Source organism: Plodia interpunctella, chromosome 17 (assembly GCF_027563975.2).
Source record: "Plodia interpunctella isolate USDA-ARS_2022_Savannah chromosome 17, ilPloInte3.2, whole genome shotgun sequence".
Lineage (NCBI taxonomy): Eukaryota > Metazoa > Arthropoda > Insecta > Lepidoptera > Pyralidae > Plodia > Plodia interpunctella.
Window position 1 is genome coordinate 7,361,249 of NC_071310.1, and position 24,307 is coordinate 7,385,555.

General features: G+C 33.7%; 1 protein-coding gene across 4 annotated transcripts in view; it reads right to left on the reverse strand.

Moving 5' to 3' along the window:
• pxb overlaps nt 1-24,307 on the reverse strand; it is a 161,149-nt gene that overhangs the window by 23,050 nt on the left and 113,792 nt on the right. For all 4 annotated transcript variants that reach the window (XM_053757822.2, XM_053757820.2, XM_053757821.2 and 1 more), the window contains one exon: nt 4,373-4,961. In XM_053757822.2, coding sequence (XP_053613797.1) covers nt 4,373-4,939 — 567 coding nt within the window. In that variant the 5' untranslated portion in view covers nt 4,940-4,961. The remainder of the gene's footprint in view (nt 1-4,372; nt 4,962-24,307) is intronic.

Genomic DNA, 24,307 nt, shown 5'->3' on the forward strand with positions numbered 1-24,307 from the left:
TTCGCCCCACTCTGTGAACTTTAAATTATAATTATAGCTTGAAACTTTGCAGTGTCAGAAAATTTATTTTTTTAAAGAAAGCCCAAAATGGAATTCGGAATTGAGGGTGGATTAATTTGAATTTTCGGAGGCTTATTAATGTTTTAAAGAGTTTGGGGTGGTACTTTTAGAGTATTGATAAATTTTACACAATGGTTTACATGCAAAATTTCTGGAACTAATTATTTTAAAACATGGTTCTAAAAGATTTTTTTATACAAAAATGGATAAGGAATCCATTCGGAATTACAGGTTTATTACGTATTCTTATATTATAGCGAAGCCTCTTGCTACAAGCCAGATAAGTAAAAAAAAAACAACCTTTTTCTCAACCCTGTACAACGAAACCAGCCATGTCCTAATCTACATACGGCACACGAATGACAGACATCAAAGTCAAATTATATGCGCATAATCATCACAAGAGCAAGTCATCTCAGACAATTAAGTGAACAAACAAGAAAGGCATTGTTTTGAGTACACCTTACTAATATTACGGCAACCATTGTTAGAAAATTAAACGTATTAATATATTTTTTATTTACTATCATTTTAATGATACAAAAAATATACATATCAAGCAGTAGGATAACACAGTGGTTTGATTATGTTTTAATGCAAGTAAAATTTAATTAATAAATATTTACTCAATATAATATGTCTCAAATCTGAGCGTTTTCCCGGATTCTTCCTTAGCTATTGAGCATCGGAGCCCAGGGTCCGCTTTCCTACTTTTTCGTCTCCAAATAGCATCGGCGGCTTCCCTAATTATCAGACCATTGGAATTCATTCTATCCTCGACGACAGCAAGTCAACATTTCATGGGTTTGTCCCTTCTGCTAAATATATAGGTAGGTACCTATTATTACTTGTAATGCTGTTTAAAAAACTTAGAAATTATTGCTGCGAAAATGTCTGGAACAAAAAGTTTAAAATTCGACCTCATCCGCAAAGGTATCGTGAGATTAACAATACAATACTGTTTTGCAATTTATTCTTGGATCTAATATCAACTGAGAGCTTTCCCGGTTTCTTTCGCAGCTGTTAATTTTCGGAGCCAAGGACCGGTTAGAGATTATTCTTGCACTGGAAAGCGGAATCGGAATATTTCTTATTTGATATCAATTTCTATTATTTACATACGTCTAGGTATTTACCACTCATTACGACTTTTGACATACATACGAATCCTATCTAAACAAGTGGTTAACAAAAGTAGATTACAGCAAATAAGGCATTAAAACAACTGTGATTGGTTCTATTTTTCCCTGTACACGTAAGTTTGCACTGGGTATTTATCTAGGGATGTGTTTACCATGTTTGAGATATCTAACTAATTAATTACATATTCTATTTATCTATGGCCAACTAACATCTTGATGTAAAATTTTACGAGATTAATATGCACTTAACTTCCTTTATTTATTAGTAGATCGTGGCGTGTGATCCCCGTCCTAGAGTACGACCACTCATAAACCTCCCATGGATGTCGTACTATGCGACTAAGGAAAAAGTGACAAAGTATCCTCAAAGTGGGTTGACGAGTGGTTAGTTATAAAATAAAAGCTAAATCGTCAAAATTGAGTGGTTATTTTTATGCGATCTCTGGGCTTTGGGACATCACAGTTCCGAATGCAACCAGGAAAGTAATATAGAAAGATTACTGGTTAAAGGACACTATTTAAATTTTAGTTTATTAGTTGCTTAAACATTAACTCAAATCTTGAAAAATAAAAACGTAAAATTGTAACAAACAAGCAAAAAATTTCACGGTGGTCAAATTGCCCAATAAATTAGTTGAATTAACCCGAACACCTTTTTAGCGAAATATTAACAGGTTCCCTGTAATGTTGAGTCATTATCAGTATTATCATCAAATCATTAACATCTCAATAGGTTTTATATGACCACCGGAAAATTCGTCGAATTCTATAAGTGTCGCGTTAACGTCTTAATAAGTAAATTCATTGGCAAAACCGCAGGAATTTGAAACGAGAGATTATTCGGTCGTTAAAAACAACAAAAGATTTTATTGTGAATTTTTTATGAGTCATGTTTGATTTCAAGTGTTTATAGACCGCCTACGTTGATGCTTTTATTACAAATCAAATAGAGGTTGGTCAGTTAAATTCTGTATTAAAGTGTGGTTGTGGCTGAATTATATTTACGAAATTAATATGACCACCTACTTCAAGTACCTATATTTTATCAAATATTTTTTTGTTATTTCACGAATTTCTTTTTGGCCGATGAAGACATGATTGTTTCTAAAGGAATGGTAATTGATTTTGAAAGATTAAAATTTCTTTTACACCTAATAGACGCTATATAAGAGAGAATTGAAAATAAAAACATGTATTTTTGTCCAATCTAAAGACTTTTAGGTTCATTGATTTGATAAATAGTAACTTTATTTTTCCGACAACAGATTCCCGCCAAAGAATAAATTTACATTAAAAAGGTGTAAAAGAAATTTTATTTGTCTGTCTATCATAATTTTGTTTTCCAGTTATTTATTCTGTCGTATGGCATTAAAACATATCGAGTCGCTCTTAGACTTATAACTATCATTCTGTATATGTATTGATTTCATGTAATTTCGGAGAAAGCGATTAGTGATTCGGTTATTGTGTTGTGGTTATTGGCGGCTTATTGCCAACAAGTAAAGGAGACTTAAACTGATCTGCATCGCAATGCGTTTCATTTTAAGTTCCTAAATTGAACTGTGTTACATTGGAATCGTTCCGTAAAAGTTGATGGTAGGCCTACAGCGCAGCCGAAAATTTGTTACTCGATCTTGACCTGACTAAAGACAAACCTGGGACTTCGTAATTAAGAGACAACTCAACCACTGTGCCATAGAGTTAAAGTAAATAACTCGATGGAAACATGGTAGGTATATACGAGACAACATTTGAGTACGGATTACGCCATTACTCATCCGGTGAGGCGTACAAGACAAACAAACACACAGTGGACCGAATGAGAGCCAACAGTGAAGGTAAATTTCGGTGTTTAAGAGAAATTTTGTAACATCGTTAAACAAGGCATGGAAACCTGATTTTGCTGTCCGTTGAATCATATCATATGTAAAACAGTACTTATTTCTCTTGTCGCTGCGATTATTGAGGAAAATAAACAATGTTTTACTTCACATGCGATAACTTTTTTGTGTCTTGTCTTGTCGCTAACGAGTTACGACAAAAAACTTGATGATCATATGGTTGAAAGGCAAAACTGAGGAGTACCTACCTACTGGCTTGATGTAGTTGTTAGTCGATTAAACAGGCACTGGAACATCCTTATATTATTATATTATATAACACAGTCCTCTATCGCGTCTATCTGTATTGTTCGCGATAAACTCTAAAACTACTGCACGGATTAACATACTGAATCCAATTCTTTCGCTATAACATCTGTTTTATCATAATCATTATTAGATAATTTCGTTTCTGTGTTATAAACATTGTGTGTTACAGAAACGTTATGCGTGTCTTTTAAAACATTGCCAGAATTACGATTGTGTGAGCTTGATTTGTTGATGTTGTTCACCAATAGACAGTGTGATTCCCGAGGAAGGTTTAAGTGTATAATTTATTGTTTTTACCCGAGCGATTCCGGTACGGGCCGCTAGTAAAACAACATGAGAAAATTATAATTCGTATACTGTGTATCTTCATACTAAGGGCGTTATCCCTCAGTAAATCCTAACTAATATACTAGTTAATAATATACTAGTTACCTCTTCACGCTCTATATACTCAACCAATCTTCTTGAAATTTTGCATATAAGTAATTTGAAATATGGAGAAGGACACTGGGTACCTTTCATCCCGGAAAATTAACGCGGGCGAAGCCGCGGGCAAAAGCTAGTATATGATATATGCGGGCCTAATGAAGCCGTGTTAACGAGGCGACTTATCTGTACATCTGGTTAACCAGACACTCTAACGACGGTTTGAACGATCCTACATATTTTAGGAATGGTTAAGTTACGCAACTTGCATTTTACAAGTTGTGGGTTTATACGGAAGTTACACTATATGAGATTATGATACATTAAACACGCATAGCATTTGTATCAAAGTCTGACGATGATCGACAAACGTGGAAAATGTGGCGTGTAATTACCCTAGATTATGACCCACTATATCTAATCTTAAGGTCACTTAGGGACATATAGCCTAGACAACAATTGGCATTCTCAAGTAGGATTACCGATAGGCATTCTGCCAGTTGTAAAGTCTCAGCCTAATCTTCAACACTTTAAGGTTATTTTTTAGGTTCGGTCACAGCAATTTTACACAATGCAGATAAAAATATCACTTACTGGTTCTGTGTCACACGTCTCCAAATCAGGTATAGGATCGTCGCCGCAATAGTACTCCGATTGCAGGAACGGCGGCCGCGGTGGTGGTGGCAACAGGAACTCAGGAGGAGGCCCCAAACAGTCACACTCCAAGTCCGTGGGTTCTATCTCCCACATGTCGTTATAATCTACCTTATCACTACTCACAACCCTACCACTGATATCACTAGTATCACGTTTATCACGTCTCACTTCATTTGTAGTCCGTAATTTTATCAAATCTGCTATGTATTCTTCATCGTCGACGTCACTCCACACGTTTTTCCTGATTTCTTCATCTTCATCGCTATTAACTGCTTCTACTGAATCGAATTCTTTCGCTATAACATCTGTTTTATCATAATCATTATTAGATAATTTCGTTTCTGTGTTATAAACATTGTGTGTTACAGAAACGTTATGCGTGTCTTTTAAAACATTGCCAGAATTACGATTGTGTGAGCTTGATTTGTTGAACCAAACATTTTTCAATGTCCAAAAAGCGTACGGCGACGCTTCCGTAGGACTTCTGTTGTATCTTTCGGCCATACGCAGTCTTCTTTAATGTTATCTGTAACAATGAGAATACTTTCGTTAGTAAGGTAATCATTGTAGGAAAAATTATGGATATCTTCATCTCTTTCATTTCACTCAGAAGAAGAGAGAAACACAGGAGAAGAAATGAAATAGGGCGCTAATATTTTTTGTCCCTCATCGTTTGCTTAATTCTACAACGGCTATCTTACCACTTTGTATGAGATAGGCCGAGAATTGGTCTGAAAATGTTTTATCTCATTTGGCAACGCTAGATTTGTCTTTACTTTTTTATCTTTGATAATTATTAAACGTTTATTATCAGATAATTTTTTTGATCGACGTTTAAAAATATCTTCTATATATTAAAACCTGTTTATTTCTTACGCTTCACTATCTAATAAGAGAGCTAACACCTCATTTTGAATAACAAAGCCACCTCAATTAGATGCCTCGGCTGAATCACAATGGGTGCTATCGATATCATCTTCAATTTATTAGGGTTCAGCATTTAAAATTGACTTCTGTATGAGACCAAAACCTTCATTCATAGTACTCAAATATTATATATAATACTTTGTGTCTACGTGAACTAAAAAACATACAACATTATTTTATATTGAAGGTTCATATGATGTGATCTTTATGAAATAATTCAGTTTTAATAGAAAAACATCTGATATTATACGCCTCATGAAGAATTGTCGCTCTAATAATGGGATAGTTAAGTACTTAAAAATATAAGGATGCCATAATTTAAAACAAATCTATCCAGAATATGATTTTTACCAAAATATAGAAACGAAAGTAGGTATTCAAACATTTTTTGTATGTAAGTATATTTTTTTATTGAACCATTTTAATTGATATGGCACTCTCGGTGGATATTTCGATTTGCTCTTTCACGGTTCATCTTAATTTGTTTTTTTATCGTCCGATTGGATGGACGGCTTTTTAGCTGCTTAGTTATTCTAGTCTATGAAGTTTAAAGTTCATTTTTGATGCTCAATTTCAGATTGGACATTCAGGTCACGTCGTTTGAAGATTGATAGCATTATTTGATACGTCTTAGAGGTTATTAAGATGGGACGAGTTATATTTATAGCAGAATATTCAAAAGCAGTTTACCAAATGATTTGCTGTTATGTGTAGTATTAGCAGAAATAAAAAGAAAATGTACGGTCTTAAAACTATATTACTTAATTAAAGATAATATACCAAGAGGTGTGTTACACGTTATAGTGGTCCGATGACGACTGCACCATCAAACTATTTACAATTGAACCTTTCTGACATTATAGGGACCAACATTGGTGTATTTCTTCTCAACAGTGGTCGTTCCGGAATGTTAGTAATTTTTTTGCTTTGAATACAATTTCAAAATAGGTGTGAAAAGTCGCCTATGAAAGTATCTTACTGATATTAAAAATCATTTAACTATGAAATCGATCTAAAAAATATTCACATATTTATCAAAATCCATCCAAGTTTTCCAAGAAATAAAATCCCTTCTCCGAGCTATCCTATTAATAATAAAATATTTACCATAAACCACAGGAGATTCTCACTATTACCACTATATCTCGGGGCATTGTCAAGATTTGTGTTAAGTGACACGCATATTACCAGGTGAGGTGCCGTGAGATCGGGCCCCGGGTCAAGAGGTCCCGATAGCCCTCGACTAGACCTCTATATCGCTAGACCTCTTTACATCAATGTATACTTCTTTAGTTGGCATTCAACTATCAAGTATTCAGCTTTTATTTATTATGTTATTAGTAAGTACGGCTAATTTATTTTTTAGAAAGTTTTATTTCATTTCGGATTTTTGTTTTCTCAAATGTGATGATTTTTCATTCGTTTTATTAAAAAGTAATGACTTTTTAATAAAACGAATGAAAAATCATCAGGCCTTTGCCTGTCCCGGCTTCAATAAAACATACACCTAAACCTTCCTCGGGAACCACACTATCTATTGGTGAAAACCGCATGAAAATCCGTGCAGTAATAGTTTGAGTTTATCGCGAACAGATAGACGCGGCAGAAGATTTTTTTATATAATATGTAACGATAAGGCAATTTTCACACATAGTTATAAGAGTGGAATGTGACATCATATATTGACATAAAAATATTGTTATGTTTATACGGTTGCAGTAAGCAAGCTGTTGCATAAAGTTTATTATGGTTGCAGTTGTGATTAGGAAGGTATTTTTATATTAAAAAAAAAGACTAATAAATCTATTAATATCACACTTTGAATAACCAAATCTAATAGCGTATCGTATTTTGTTGCATTTTCATACCGGTCTTTATGACTCTAACAATAAGAGCGAGGTCTTGTCTCATTAACATTTGGGCACTCGAATGGCTGACGTGTAACAACTGACGTCGGTACAATACCAAGAGCTCTTGGCCCTTAACGAAGTCATTCTGATCGGTTTCTCACGAGATCATTAGTGGAATATTTTGCAAGTACTTGTTCGGTTCTCAACGTGGTTACAAAAATTTGGATATCATAAATTATGTGAAAGTTCACTTGTTTTGAAATCAAAACGACGACGTTTTGGACTTCTAGTCGAGCTGTCTTTAGATCGAGTTAGGATAGTTGACCGAACGAGCGAAGCGAGCAAGGTGTACAATTCGACGTCGGGCAAAAATACATATTTGTATGTATATAAATTTCGAACCATTAGTAGTTATAAGCCGCTTTTACTGTACCTATTCTGCTAACATTAAGCAAAATCTTCTCAATTGATCGTTAGAGATACGAACCTAAGCGAAGTGATGTACAAGAAGCCAACATGTCTTACGTAACATATCGATCTGTAGTTGAATTAAATTCCTAAAACCTGATGTAGTATCTATGTAATTTATCTGTACAAACTGGGATTACTCAGCCAATAACTAATTGTTATTTGCTTCGGTTCAATTTATGTTTTGTTCAATAGGCGCTACTTTAAATTAGTGCCAAATACAGTAAATGAATTAGTTTTGTTGTGTTTTGTTCTTTGGCCTATTAATAGTATTACTTCATATTATTTACCTTACCATGGAAGCAATTAATTGTTTGATACTTGCAACAAATACACACATACGTATAACACAATAAGACTTCAAGCTTTCCCTTGTTTTATCCAAATTAACACAGTAATTTGTGTCATAATCAAGTGGAGTGTCTAATTTTAGAAATTCCCAGTTTCCACAGTCTAATTAGGAATGTTTGTGTGGCATATTTATGTGAATCGTGATTCTGTTAAACAGACGGAACCGTAACAACAAAAATAACTTTCCCACGACGGAAATAAAAAAATACTATGTTTATACGAACAGTTAACCCTGCTATTGTAGTAACTTTTACTTACAGAAGTTAGGAAGGACGTGCTAATAATTGAGTCTGGGCCGACTATCGGGTTGAATTCCCCAACCTGTATGTTTTATTTATTTTTTCTCTTTTATATTATAGTCTAACTTTATGATGCAGGCAAACTGCTATAAATTGAGTTGTTATAAAAATATTATTTTGTTTTATTATTGGCATATGGATTTAGTAAGTACTTCCTACTAATCCCATGCACGCATATCGTACATGTCATATCATGATGACATAATATAATATGTATGTCATTGTCTATGGTCAATAAATAGTAAGTGACGTAATACTTACTAAGTTGAATAAAAAATTTGAAATTTGAGAAATAATTTATCAATTATTGATGAAAGTTGGTCACTGACCAATGTTTGGACTTGATACTCTAATAAACACGTACAACGGTTAGTGAGTTCGGCTTGTGATAGTCTCACAATGGTGATAATAAATAAATAAATATATTAGGACAAATCACACAGATTGAGCTAGCCCCAAAGTAAGTTCGAGACTTGTGTTAGGGGATACTAACTCAACGATACTATATTTTATAACAAATACATATATAGATAAACATCCAAGACCCGGGCCAATCAGAAAAATATAATTTTTCATCATGACCCGACCGGGGATCGAACCCGGGACTCTCGGTTCAGTGGCAAGAACCTTACCATTGCGCCAACGAGGTCGATGGGTGACCAAAAATGTATTATCTTGAGCTCCTCAGTGCTTTGGAGTATTAATTGCCGTGCTCCGTCCCGGTTATATTTGCAGTCATTAAAACCTGCCAATCCGCAATGGGCCAGCGTGGTGGATCATGGCCCATACTCCTTATAAGGAAGCCCTATGTCCCAGTAGTGGGGGTATTTAAATAGCTCTTGATAATGACCCTAACAACCAAACTCAATACACAATGTCAGTCTTGTATTGCTTCGTGTTTGGCTCGATGTAATAACATTAATCGTGTTCGTGATCAGTTAATTAGTTTCTCCTACACACGTTCGTTTCTATAACGTATTTGTTACGTTTACTTCATTTGTAGTTTCAATGTAATCCTGTGTTTTTGACTACCTATTGCCGTCGTAAGTCGACTACTTACGCTTACACACAATTGAAAAAAAAATTGTGACTGTTTTCTAACGACGTATTTCTTTAGCTTTCTTATATTTTTATATGCTCGTAACTCGCGGGTAAATCCGTAATAATTATACACATAGACCTTTCTCAGAAAACACTATATATTGGTGAAAACCGGATTAAAATCTGTCCGGCAGTTTTGAGTTTATCGTGTTCATATAGACGGATAAACTGACGCGACGTTATTCTTTATAAATTAAGGATATGCTCTATAATACGAAACGCTGTCAGATTCTTAATCAATACTTAGACAATTAAGTAAAGTTGTTATGTGTCAGCTATTTGGTAGTGGTTCCTAATCTGTTTTTGATGACCAGAGCATTAGGGCTGACAAAAACTGCTTTACGATCTTGTTTGTTTGAGAATCTTGAGTATATTTTGTTTATTTATCGAAATGAAGACTGAAGAATATCGGTTTCATACGTAAATATATAAGTTTGTTAATGATTTTTATAGACCTATTCTGAAACAAAAACTTTCAATTCATTGAACGATATACATACAAAAAGTACCACGACTTTATTCTAAACGAGGTAGACAGAGCCAGGGATTGCAAGACTCAAAGGTCACGTGTTTTAAATATGCAAGTGTAAAATTTAATTGAACGGTATTTTTTTACATTACTTTAAATAATAACAAATACCTTTAGTTGTTTTAACCTGGTTAAAATATATTTTGTCTCGTTCAACTTCAACCTATGTTTATTGAAGTGAGAGACAAAATTAATAGGTTAATTTAGTGGATAGTTTAGCAAGTGTATGACTTTAATGACTTATTAATGAGAAATCAGGTTATATACCTGATTTCTCATAAATAAGTCATCACCCCTTATGTGGTCACTCACCCACCTTAAACAACAGATATAGTGGCGAATTTACGGTAATTTGTGATTGCTCGATATGCCGTCGGCTGTACCTTTTATAATTTACAAAGTAGGTGATCTAAACAAATAAATATTCTCCATCTTTGTCGGTATGTCGAAGGCTTCAAGCATTATTGCCTGGAGTTAGCACAAGAGATAAAGTATGTAGTTATAGTTGATAAGGCTGTGGTTACACGCAAGGATTGTACGTTTTAATCGCTGTATTGTTTTCTCTTTCATTTGCTGTTACCCAGCAGTAGGCGGTACCTTGTAAGCGGTGGTGGTGTAATGGTTAAGACGTCCGCCTGTGTATCGAAAGGTCCCAGGTTCGAATCCTACTATGAGTTTGTATACCAATCTGACTCATGTATAGTAGTTTTCATCGATCACAACTTGCTTCCGGTGAAGGAAAACATCGTGAGGAAACTTGCACACTTGTTGCTTATTAACTTGTGTGTGAAATGGAGAAGCAATGGTAAACCACTCAACGAATAATGCCAAGAATAATCACATCACATTATACTACCTATACGTACCAGTTCTTACAAATAAACGATATTATTGATTGATTTGATTGTGGTTTCCGCCCTAGAATAGACCACTTAATAACCTTACATGGATATCGTATTATGAATTAAAAAGCTTCATAGATAGACAGGCAATAATTACTACAGCGTGTTGATATCACGTAGGACGAGTGAAAAACCATAGTAAAATTTCAAGGAAGTTATACCTAGTTGATTTATCAAGTGACCCCTTGGTTTTGTGGCGTTACATTACGTTTACGTTACGTTACGTTTGTAACGTATTTATTATTGTATCCAGAAGACGAGAACAGCTGAGTGGCGTTTTTATTATTTAATTAACTAATTATGACAATTAGCAATTTAAGTAAAATTGTGTGCTTATATAAACACGGTTTCCAGGCAAACTAATTGATACACAAACATAACCTTCTCGTGACTTTTTTTATTCAATGTGTACGTACCTTTAGTTAGAACAAGAACACCGCTACCGGGCCCATTAGTCGGCTAACACCAAGACAAACATGTAAACACAGGCTAAGAAGCTAAAACGTCCGTGTGTACGCCGCTTTAGTATTTAGTTACGAAGATTTTAATACCAAGTTGTTTATTTGTGTACAGTGAATGGGTTATAAGATTTTACGAAATAACTATTTAAAAAGTTATATAAAAACTGCTTCATCAACTTTACTATGACATTTATCTCAATATTTTTTTTCAATTTTAATGAATTTCAATTTATATTATCCTTCCTTACATTGTCAAAAAAAAAGTACTGTGCCGCATTTGTTTGTCTATCTAGCTATGTGTTCGCGATCAACTTAACAACTATTGCACGGATTTTCATGCGGTTTCATCAATAGATAGTTTAGATTCCAGGTAGGTTGTATGAGTAGGCAATTTATTATGTTTTTACGCGAGCGAAGCCGGGACGGGCTGCTCTCGTATTTTTATAACCAACACTATAACAAATTATAACAAAAAAATGTTGGTTGACAATAAGACTACAACTAAGTAAATATAACACTTTTCAAGTGAGAGAGTTCAACAAAGATCAGAATTTAAAATTGCAATCCAAAGCAATACCTATCCATTATGCCAATATCGTCTTTAACGCTTAAAACAATATATCAATACAATAAAGTGCATCAGATATACAGACGCAAAAACTAGGGCATACCAATATATTTGGCGTTGAAACTCAAACAAAACTGAACTCGATATGGCCTGAAATCTTGCCAAGATCCCACCCCCAACGTCATGTAGGCAAAGGCATGTAGTAACGAATGCCATGTCTTGGCATAAGAGTCTTTGGCACGCGAAATTCCAAATAGTAACAGATACTCGAAATGTCTTGCGCTCATGAATGAGAATCTGGGTTACTAGTTGGATTTAAAACCTTATAAACTAATATAACATTTATAAGCCTAAAATAGCACGCATATGTGTCTTGAGAACGCAAAGCGTGATATTTTTTTCATTCACTGCACAATTTTTTTCCAATTGATTGATTTGATTTGATTCCAATGCGACTCAGTTCCATTTAGGAACCTAAAATGAATCGCATTCATATTAAAAATTTACTTGATGGTACGAATTTGCTATACAGATCAGTTTAGGTAACAAAGTGGATCGCGCTAAGTGATGATAGTGTTATTAGTCCTGGCAGGGTCGCCATGTAAGGCGTAGTCAATGAACTGGTTCGACGTTCAGTTTATTAGACCTTTAAATATTAGAATAACAACATTATATATAGGGTAGAGATGATAAGGTGGCGCGCTAGACACTACAGATCAATAAGTACATAGAATATAACATTCCTAACAAAATAGTGAAAGAAGAATGACAAACTGCATAATTTTTGACATCGATTTTTTTATATGGAATCAGTTTTATGATATTCTATGCGTATACTCATGAAATATCTGCAGTATACAAAGATATATCCTATAATACAACGTCACCATACAATTAAATCCTTCCTACCCTCCTTACTGTTGTATTCCTTATGGCTATGGTCTTTAAATGGAATGAAATATACAATACGACTTTCTTGGCAATATTAATGGAGTGATTTGCCATTCCTTTCTCCATTCCACACACCAGGTGATTATTAAATAGAGTGCAGATTTCATGACGACGTTTTCCTTCACGTAGACTATGACATGTGGTGAATTGGTACGCATTAGTTCTGATTATAACTTTTCCAATCAGTTTAATCGATAGTTAAAACTACGAAATTTCGTAAACGATTTCCGTTAAACTCCAACAAAATTGAACGTCAGCGCGAAGACACGTAATTATTTATTACTTTGAAATGTATAACCATCGTATAACCAACATAATATATCGAGTTCAAAGCATAAACATTCTATTTTGAAGTCGGTATATCTAGTCCGTGGCGCGGAATACGGGTCGTTGGCATTCTTTTATAATTACCTTCCATTATTACCTTGAAGTCCAAACAAAATACAAGAACTTCAAAGGCGGGGAAAATCATAATATTTCTTGTAATAAATATATTATTTGGTACTATCAAATTTTGTTTTATATTAAAATAAATGCTCTGTAATAAAACTGTTCCTCCACAAATGCTGCGGTAAATCTTATCTGCATTTATTTTCCGCGGGAAAATCGTCTATTTTCCGAAACAAAAGGGTCTTCTCTATCCGTAAAATTATGTATGTAAAATTTCAAGAAGATTCATTGAGTAAATAAAGCGTGAACGTTAGCATTAGTAATATTCTCCCAATCTCATTTTCACGTTGCATTCGTGGTTGTGACATCGCTAAGCCCGGTGTTTAAAAAGTCGACCTTTTTGAGTAGAAATTTGATGTCATACCCAGCCCTTTTTCTGATCTCATCCCTCCTAGAGAGAGCTATTCTTGCTTATCAGTTCCCAAGGCTATGTATCCCATACTCGCTTTGTATGATATCCAAGAAAGAATATCGCACGAGAGGACTATGAGACGCATTACTCATTTCAAAAAATATAACAAAATGTTAATATTATTTTAACGCACACATTTTTTCTTTCCTCCATAAATCGTTTGGCAAAATATTCCCAAGGAAACAACACTGTGCACCTTGTTATAAAACACAGGTTGGACTGATTAAAAAATCTAGAAAATCCACCTCGCTCAAAGGAATAAAACACAGATACTATTCACAAAGTAATTGCGGGTTATCTAAGAGTAGATGGCGTAGGTAAACCATACTTTCCAGGGGCATAAAACGGATTTGAGAACACACAACTACGCTGTTTCAGATATTATTGTCTTATGAGTAGGTAACCATACACTTTAGTGCAAAAATTAAGCTGTATTTTTTAAAATAAAAATAATATCTTTTAAATTTCAGGACACTAGCGGGAATCGAATCCCCGAAGCTGTCTGAATATATAAATATTATTATTTATGAAGAGTATAAAAAAAACTAGTTCAAGTGTATTTGAGATTCATGGCCCCAGTGTAACGCATTAACTTGTCCTTTGATAGCTACGCCACTGCAAGTGGTTTAGTTGTTTTGCTTGAGATCCGAGTAAAAGCCAGTTAAAATCTAAGCTCTGGGCGATATATCTTTATCAAGAGAAACACGCGACATGCATGTTGCATATGGAATAACTTTTACGTGTATTTCACTTGATAGCTTAACTTCAACGGGGCAAAAACTATGGTATAACAGTGTTTTTGTACGATCAAGAAATAATGTAAATTCACGTCTTTATCTTAAGGCGTACTGTCTACCCCCTACAGCCAGGAGTTGCGAAAGTCGAAGTCTACGTAGTGCTGTATGAACTGACTTTTTAGTGCAATTGAGATTAAGTATAGTAACAGGTTGCGAAGCCCATCCCATTATGAGAAGAATCTGAATCAATGAATGATAAATCGTTTTTTTTAATCATGTTCTTCTTTTTACACAGGTTACCGAAGTGGCAAATTAAGAATCTCATAAAAAATCTATCTAGAGAAAAAGAACAGGATGTACAAAATTGTATCTCTCTTCATGTGTAAATCAAATGAGACAAGGAAGTCAGCATGCGCACACGCATACACTCGAGAGAGTGATGTTATTTTCTGCAAGCGTTTAATTAGTTTAATTATATAATAATCAAATCTTGCAAGTTAAATTTCATTGAAGCGATATGAAGTTGAAATTTTCCATTGCAACTTCAGCTTCCGTTATAATGCAATACCATACTAACGTTTGATGATTGCGTGTGAAATGGAGAAGGCAATGGCAAACCACCACATTATTATAGCCAAGAAAGTTGTTGTGTGTGTTTCATTCCACGTAATGACCACGACTCTCAGCCACGAGGAAATACGACTACTTACGAGCTTGTGAGAAATAACTATATAAAAATTGACGTGTCTGTGAAGGTCTAATTTCTGAATGTTTTGAATTTGAATTTGAATTTGATTTATCTCAAAATGCAGTAATGCTAAACAAATATTGGCTCCTAAAGAGGGAATTTCCAATGGTTTTCTGCACGGGCATGATTTGTTTTGTCACGCTTTCAAGAAAATCCCCAAGAAAAACTTTGTAGAAGTAATTTTTTGTAGATAATTTTATCGATACTTACTTAAATGTTTTCATTCATGGAATTTATACATTAAATAAATTGGCGACAGAATTGAACTGAAGTATTGTCCTAGACCAACACGGCACAATAAATATAAAACTGCTACAGAAAAGGCAATCTACAGCAAAAACATCTAACTATATGCGCAGCCGCACGACTAGTCCATTTATGTCAGTCTAAAAAGTCAGACTTAATTAAGATATCTAGTCTAAGAGTTAGACTTTTAGCAGAGCGCGCGCAACTTATTGAGAAACTATTGAGATCAAAAAAATCAAACCTAATCAGAACTAGGTTGCTGTTTCTATGGATTTAGTTCGTCATAAACTACGCAACGAAATGTGGAACAATAAGTAATAATGTATTTTTGACAGGATTTAAAATTCGTGTACATTCTAACAAAGAAATTATCTGCACTCTCACTGACGTGATGGCATTGAGGTATATGAGAAATATGATTTAACATATTCTCGTTGTCAAACGCATACAAATAAAAGGAAGACATAATTTGCATTTGTATTTGCGATTCAACGACACGACTTCAACTCAATCACAGATTTATTTCCATTAAATCTCACTACTATATTTTTAAATGTAAACATTTTTGAAAATAATCCACTTGGTTCATTTATTATAAATGCATTATCGAAAATCAGAACTGTAAAAACTTAACTATAGATATTTTAACCTATAATTTCCACAAGAGAAAAACTCCTGAAGCGCTGCTCTAAGTAAAACCCTTATAACGCCATTGTGAGATAGCTACGCTAACTCAAGCAATCTGATTCAAGTATAAAGAACGTACGTGCCCACAGAGCAAGGAGGCCAATAGAGCAGCCTTCATTTGGGTGGCTTTATGGAAATTGGCTGTATAAAATTCTTATAGCATCTATGCTTCTTGAAGAATTATTGGCGGTTCTTCGGATAATAGTTAAAAATAAAAATTTCGATGCGAGATTTAATGTTAAAATTATATTTGGATGTCATTTATGGATAAACCTATGGATATAACTTCAGGACCATTTTGTTATTATGAAATTAATCAATTATGTTATTACGGGTGTGTCTTTCTTGTTTCTTGTTTAAAACTTATTGGTATTTATATTGTTGTTGCAGCAAATAAACGCCAATCGCATTATCTATTATCTATCTATCAAAAAGAGGGCGATTGTGTCAAAGTAAGTACAAATAGAAAGGAAGTGTATATGCCTATGCCTATATGAGAGAATATAAGCGAAAGAACCTACATATTGTGTCGACCAAAAATATGTGATGACCGAAATGTCAAAAAGTCAATATTTATTCGTATAAAATAGTTTCACAGACAAACCATAGATAAAAGCTAGCTTTTAGTAATAAAGCGCAATATAGTTATTAGCACTAATAACTTTATTGCGAGAATAACTCGCGTATGAAACACCAAAGTACCTATGCCTGCACCAAAAATTCCTACGGCAGCCAACAAAAATCCACATGAACAGACATAACCGGATTAATAGAACAAAAAGAATTTTGGCACGTCCCACTGCATTCGACTATGCAAATCTAGTCCACTCAGAGTTCCGACCCGAAATCCCCCGGATGCAATGCAATCTCCCAAAATGCCGGGGATTCTGTGACTCAATCCAACACGTAGGCAATTATGAAAGCAACTATCAGACGATATTATCATGCTTTCTAACAGCTGCGAATTTCAGTATGCAGGAGCGTATCTTTCAAATGATAGCAGAGATAATTGTCACAATTTGTGAGCATAAGTTCAATGTTTCTAATGATTTCGGTAAGGCATTCTTGTTGGCAACGGAGTGCAATGACTGTAAAAGAATATAGAAGGTTGTCAGAAGGAAGTAGGCTTAAACCAACTCAGCAACGGGTCGTGAAATGCTGATGATAACTATAATTTTCTTGATTAAAATTGTTATATTATTCATAGAAGTAGGAACAGTGTGTGCTCATCTCAGTTAAATTAACCAAACTTCATTAAAGCAAGATTAAAAAAAAAACCGTAATGGTCAAAACCACACAAGTACTCGTATACGTTTTAAAGGAGAAATTAGAATTTTGACGATTAGTTATACTATAACCCTTTTATAAAATAATGAAATTCCAGATTTAAGCAAAATGTTATACAGTAATGCACAATCAAGGAACACGGATTCAGATCACATTTGAGCTAGAATAGGACACTACCACCAACAACATAAATCTAAGCTTAGTACAATCTTGAAATAAATTGCCGTATAAACACCAATTCTGGAGAAACTAACAAGTAAAATGGCGTCAAAATGCACATGCTAGTTGTTGCTAGTAATGTCAGTGTATACGTAGACGATGTCAATAAGGCCCACACGATTTCGTATCTCCAGTCTTGCCATATTGGAGTTCTAAGCGATGGTAATAGAGGCTGATTTGCAATGAATCTGGGACTGAAGTGATGTCCTCTGTACGGAGATGTCAATGTGGCCCACACACTCGTATTTATGTAGCAAATAAACAGCCTCGCACGGGGAGGCCGAGCTATAAACATCAATGGGAATAGTTTTAAGTTTTTGCTCGAATCTGCAACAAAAAATATAGAGAACAGAAAAACTTAGACATAATGCATTGATAATCGAGTTTTTAATTGGTTTTAAGTACTACAAAGTAATTTACGTTTTAAACAATCAGTGTGTGTTAAAAATTATCAAAAATATATTTCTATTCTGCAAAAAGATATTCTTAAGATATGAGTATAAAAAATCAAAAAAAATGTAGAAAAATATCAAAAAGTACTACAAAAATGGAAATTATATAGAAAAATATACTTCATAGAAAATTGATGAATCGATCTACGAAGGATCTTTCTAACTGTGTATATTTTGTACCCTGATTGACGACTGAATCAACTCTAGTGGAACTGACACATTCAAGATTGATATTGAAATATCGGCGTCTTGAAGACTTTATCTGGATCTGCAAGGAGTATTACTTGAAATTAATGCTTTTATTTCGGACATTAAGATATTAATTTTTACGGAGAAGTTGACAAGGAGATGAATAAAATCACCATAGGGGAGACGCAACATGTCTCATGCTCTGTCTATTAAGTGAGGAATTAAGTTTAAAATCACTTTATCATAATACGGGTGTGTGGTTTCCGTCCGCTCATTTATGAACTTCAGCCTTCAGGTGTCACAGCCGAAAATTAAACCAGAAAAACAAGAATAAGAGAGAGATTATATGAATACTTCAAGTTACATTTTAAAATCAAATAAAGAACAGCGACGGCAATAATGTGAAACTATCAATAACAGACCGTCTACGTTGTCAGCGACTGTGGCGCCATGTCCATATGACTACTTAAATCTAGGTGATGTTTTAAATATGTATTTAGATATGAAAAAAACCGAAGCTTTTAAAATTTACTCGAGATCTCAAGCGAACATTATAGCAAAACTTTGTGAACATGCCCCAAGGATCTAAACATCAGAATCACCGTATGGGTGGCCGTCATTCGCCCTTTGGCCTTTCTTTAATGAAGACTTCGAGATAAATGCTACTAAACATCGCCCGTATCTAGAACAATCACGATATAGCCTCTACGCAGCTAAGAGATAGATAGATGAACTAGATAGGTTAGATGTGCTAGATTGTTTAGAAGAGATTCAGTGGACAATATCATAAATAGAAGATTTGAGATTCCATATCTTGAGATAAATTACAATGGTCGACTTTTTATTAGGACATATAAGAGAAGCTTTTTATTGCCACAAATAAAACAATATCATATATATCTAGTACCTAATATTCCGATTAGTACCATTGTATAGTTCCATGATGGAACTAAACGAGAACCTATTTTTTGGACATATAATTATCTAAAGAAGGAACACATGAAGAGTACTCAAGTAATAGAACCAGACACTAATAAGATTAATTGAATAAGCCATCTTATTATAACTGAAAAATATCACGCAAGTTAACAAGGCAAGATGTTAAATAATGAAAGCATTTATTTATAGTAACCGCGACGATAATTGGTGCCGCGGGTATTATTATATAGATACCTTCTCATTTATTCCGAACATAAGCGGAGTTCACACTGACACAGAAATTATAAAATTGCACTTTACACAACTTAATCATGTGGGTCATTTAATATACGTCACAATGTCATATCGTTTGGACATTATCTATATTGAATGTAAATTTGTATAGAGTCAGACCATTCATTTACCATAATCTTACTATATTGTAATATCAAATTATGTTATTCATTGTACAGTGAACAGCACATCAAGTTACCCTGTGTGAAACTCTAGTGCCCGATAATAGCCATGAGTTTGTAATGAATTTGGGTAGTTTGATATTCTGGTGACTGTACATGTTTATTATCCAATTATTGCATTGCACGTTGTCATCGAAAACGTCGAAACTTGTTTATTTAAACAGCTGCCTTTAATTTGACGGTTATTTTTATGAATTTTAATGAATACGTTCAAAGAATAATTAAAATATATTTTTCTGTTGTAAAGAATTTCATACAATGTCCACTTGTAAAATAATTAGGTATATTGATAAAAACAATTACCTACATTATCTTATTTGCTTGTCTGTGAAATATCTTTTGCACGTGATAATATTTTTAAAAAGTACCAAAATTGAATAGTATTTTACAGGCACTGGGGTTACGATTTTAGAATTTAGGATTTAATCTGAAAAATATTGACAGATCTTCTAACCGGAACCGTTACTATTTAAATCGGTGATATTTGAATTGCAGCACTGAATGCCATTTAAAAACATTCTAAAAAATAAACAATAAATGTGGCTTTTGTTAAGCAACTAGTAGCAATAACAAACTCAAAAGATATTTATAATCAACCCACACGCGACAAAAAGATGCTGCAGAACAAAATCTCTTTGATACAGTGTATTCAGATTGTTATTACTGACAGTAACAAACGTTTGATAATTGTTAAATGTCTCACTGAGTCTTTTGTATTTAGGCATTCGTTTTGTTACACATTCTTTGATTTTACTGCAACACTTTCAGTAGCAATCGCTTTTTATTTTCTGTTGTCAAGTTGTCACACCAAGTGGCTTGGTACTGGCGCCAAGTCTAAGATTGGAAATATTAGAACGAACGAACGAACGAACGAAGCATTTGAACGAACTGGAGCTAAGAACGATTCAAATGTTGATATTTTATTACCTTCCATAATTCTGAAAAATATCCTAAGTGCGGATAATGACGCTCTAGAGCAGAAAGGAATTAAGAAATTAAGCAACATTACTTGGAAAAGGAACATAGTGAATCTAGATTCCGGACTAATGGAAATATGACTATAGCAAAAAATATTATTTATTTCTGTATCTTAACATAATATTTTTTTTTACATTAAACCAACTACAGCAATAAAAAAAAATTAATTAAAAACAACAAAACAAAAAAAAGTTCTTGAAATTCACACGTAATTTAACTGTATTGGTTACAAAGTTTACATGAGCGAAGTCAAGACGACATAAGATACTTATTACAAATTTTGGAAATGTCCTCTAATTAATAGAAGCTTACAAGCGCAATGTGCAAAGGCCTTTGTGTGCTCACGTAATTTAATGAGTTATTAGGCCGGGTTCATATTGGATGAGTTTTGAATAATGTTTCGTTGTTATAAAATTATCAAATATTTAAAATTTGAGACACGTTTCGCCATATTAGGTATAACATCAATTGAAGGGTGTTTATTTGTTAAAAAATAATATTATAAGTAAGTAACAAGTAAAAATAGAACTTAATGTATTCGTAATAGTTAAGGTAATAAGTAACTTTGATGATAAAACAAATCTAAGTTTTATGAGATAGACATATATACAAAATAAATATTCAACAATCAATTATTTTTCAATTCGATTATTCAAAAAGCAAAAAAAAAAATTAAAAAGGGAAAAAAATATCTAAAATTAATCTGTAGTATTTATAAACGTGAAAACTGACTTTATCGAAACTTTTGAACACCGCCTCATGTTTGGGAAGTGGTGACATACTCCCTAATGGATCCTTGGGTATGTAAAGTACTATGTATATATTTATGTTAGCCGAGTTTCGAAACTCGTGTAAGGTTTTTGCTTATAACCTATAAATCTATGCAAATTGTTACAAATTGACTATTTATTTATTTATTAAGTCATTTAATTTCTACAACATAATAAATACAATTTCACGTCGAATTGCGAACCTTTTTTAAGGTTAAAAGGGAACCTAAAATGAAGTTAACTTTATCTGATATTAAAGAGGATAACCATATAGTATAGGTGTACCCTGGAGTCCGACGCTCAACGGCTGAAGACGTAACCGGGAACACGCGCAGGTGAGAGAGAGAGGTGGATATATATGTATACATTTTATATTTACAAGTTTCAAAAATATAATTTATAAATTTATATAATTTCTAACATTATTAGACAATCTCTGATGCGTAGTGGTCACCACTCCCGTCCCATTATCTAGAAGTCCTAGGTTCACAGTTCCATATCTGGGACTGTTGTACCGTATTTGTGCCCATCAGACCCCCAATACAAGGTTAGTGATTTTTGCCTATTTATTGCAGATGGAGTGCAAAATATGAGGTTTTCAGTTGTCAACCCTAAAAATAACACTTGTTTGGTTTCTGTAACAATATCTACGTAGTTGCATTTCAATGTTGAAATTTGTATTTTGTATAATATAACAAACTTGAGTGTAAAATTCATAAATATCCAACAATGAGAAGGAATGAGTCAAAAGGTTTTGGATCGAATAATGTTTCATTAAAAGCATAAAAGCATATATTACAATTTATAAAACAATTTTAACAAGAGGAATGGAAGCATTTCATCTCTCAAACAATGATGGAGCTTTTTTATCTGTTTTTAAATATATATATTTTTAAATCTGCGTGTATAAAACGATAATATTTACATTATTTTATAAAACAATTCATTTTGGTCTGGTTTTGTAATCTTTTAAATTATTCGTTACAAACATAACTATTTTTTGACAGTTTAAAACAATATAAAACAATATAATAAAAAATTATGACGTAAATATATTCGGAATATAATTGTGCATAGTTTAGACGAACCAAAAAAAAAAGCATCATCATAATATTCATTGTTTACGTACTTTCTTTTTCACGATTTTTAAACAGCCATCTCCTTCCCCCTAAACAAACAGTGCTTGCCACAATTGACAGTTTGTCACAGTTATTTTTTTATCCGTCTTCACCTCACGATCTTGATCGAACTCCGTACGTGCGTTCAGAATTCTGTGACAAGGCGATAGGCACGATGTCGTAATTTCGGTGACTACGGACCGGGAAAAAAGTCAGTTTTTATCATTTCCATGTTGGTATTTCTCTGGGGACTCTTCATTCATTTTTTGCGTCGTGGTGTTTTTATTATACACGTGGCAAGTTTTATTTATTTATTGAATATATTTACACTTTATACGGTAGGTGTGCGGCCCACCTTATGATTAGTGGTCAGCCTGCAAATTCCTGCAATGTGAAGGATAATACTCGTACATGCGCGTTGCTAATCCTGAACGATTTTTTAAGTACTTTGAAGACATCCATGTTGTAGTATCTAAGGTCGACATGGCAGGGAACTATAATATTATTTTCTATATTATTTACACATTAGTAGGTCTTTTAAACAATCCATATTTCATGCTCTCATGTTTTAAACTACGTATATGCAAGTCTATTGTGTATATAAATAACTATTGTGATTTTGCGTCGATATCAATTTACACGTGTTCTGAAAATTAAATATGTTTTATCTTTATCCAAATTTATTGATGCATGACTAGATTATTCTAGATTATGCTCACCTACGTACTAGTTGGCTTCAAGTTTCGCTGTTTTATTAGCAACACATTTATCTACTAGTCTTAGTGCAAGTTTAACTCGTCTGTCTGTCTGAAATAACCGGAACAAAGCATTCAGCAGTGGCTACTGCATCAGAAAACAGTTTTGTTCTCATTATAAGCGCAATAATTCACGCCAACACGGAAACTTGGACACGGAATTGAAAAGGAACGCAGTATGGTGTAAGTTATACGCTATGGCCACGTAGTTCCAATTCCTTTTATTAATTAGTTGTCCGACCGTTTTTTTCCTGTTGGTTCTATTAATCGGACTGAAAGGAATTGTAATTCAACTATGTCCTCCAGATCATAAGAAATTCGCTTGGATAATATTGAAGGCATGATCGAAGTACTCGTGCTAGCCACAGTCCTTTCACATTGTAGTAAAAAGCATTTAAATAAGAAGGCAAAATGAAGCAAAATTTTAAGTAAGTGATATATATATATAACGATACTCGTTCCCAACTGAATTGAAAGATAAAATTTTAAAAAAGAACACGATACAATGGCGTTAAATAAATGTGGATCTAAATTACGATACACGTATTCACGTAGAAGTAGTTATTATTAGTATATTACGAGTATATGTAGATGAGAGATTACGAGGATATATATTAATAAACCTTATGTTATTATTGTTTATGATGAAGCTTTCGTAACTTGCACCAAATCGGACACGGACCAAACTTTTTACCCCAAACATGCCTGCAGATTTTCCAGTTAAATCGTGGTCGGTTATGCCACAAAAACAAGGCTCGGGTGTGCAATAAATTTTCAAAAGGGGCGCTATTTTTTTCTTCAAATTCAAAATCGAATTTACGAGAAGGCACCGAGGGTGATTTTATCAGGAGGGTATAAGGTCGGGCAAAAATGACAAAATCTAAAATGCTTCCGCAATCTCCAAGTGGATATGCTAATCAATGTCTTTATTAAAGATCTGGTGTGCAAAATAAGATCTGGAATATTTAGGGTCCTGATAAAAAAGCGCAGCCTTATTAAAATCTGGCACCTTAAAATTTTGCT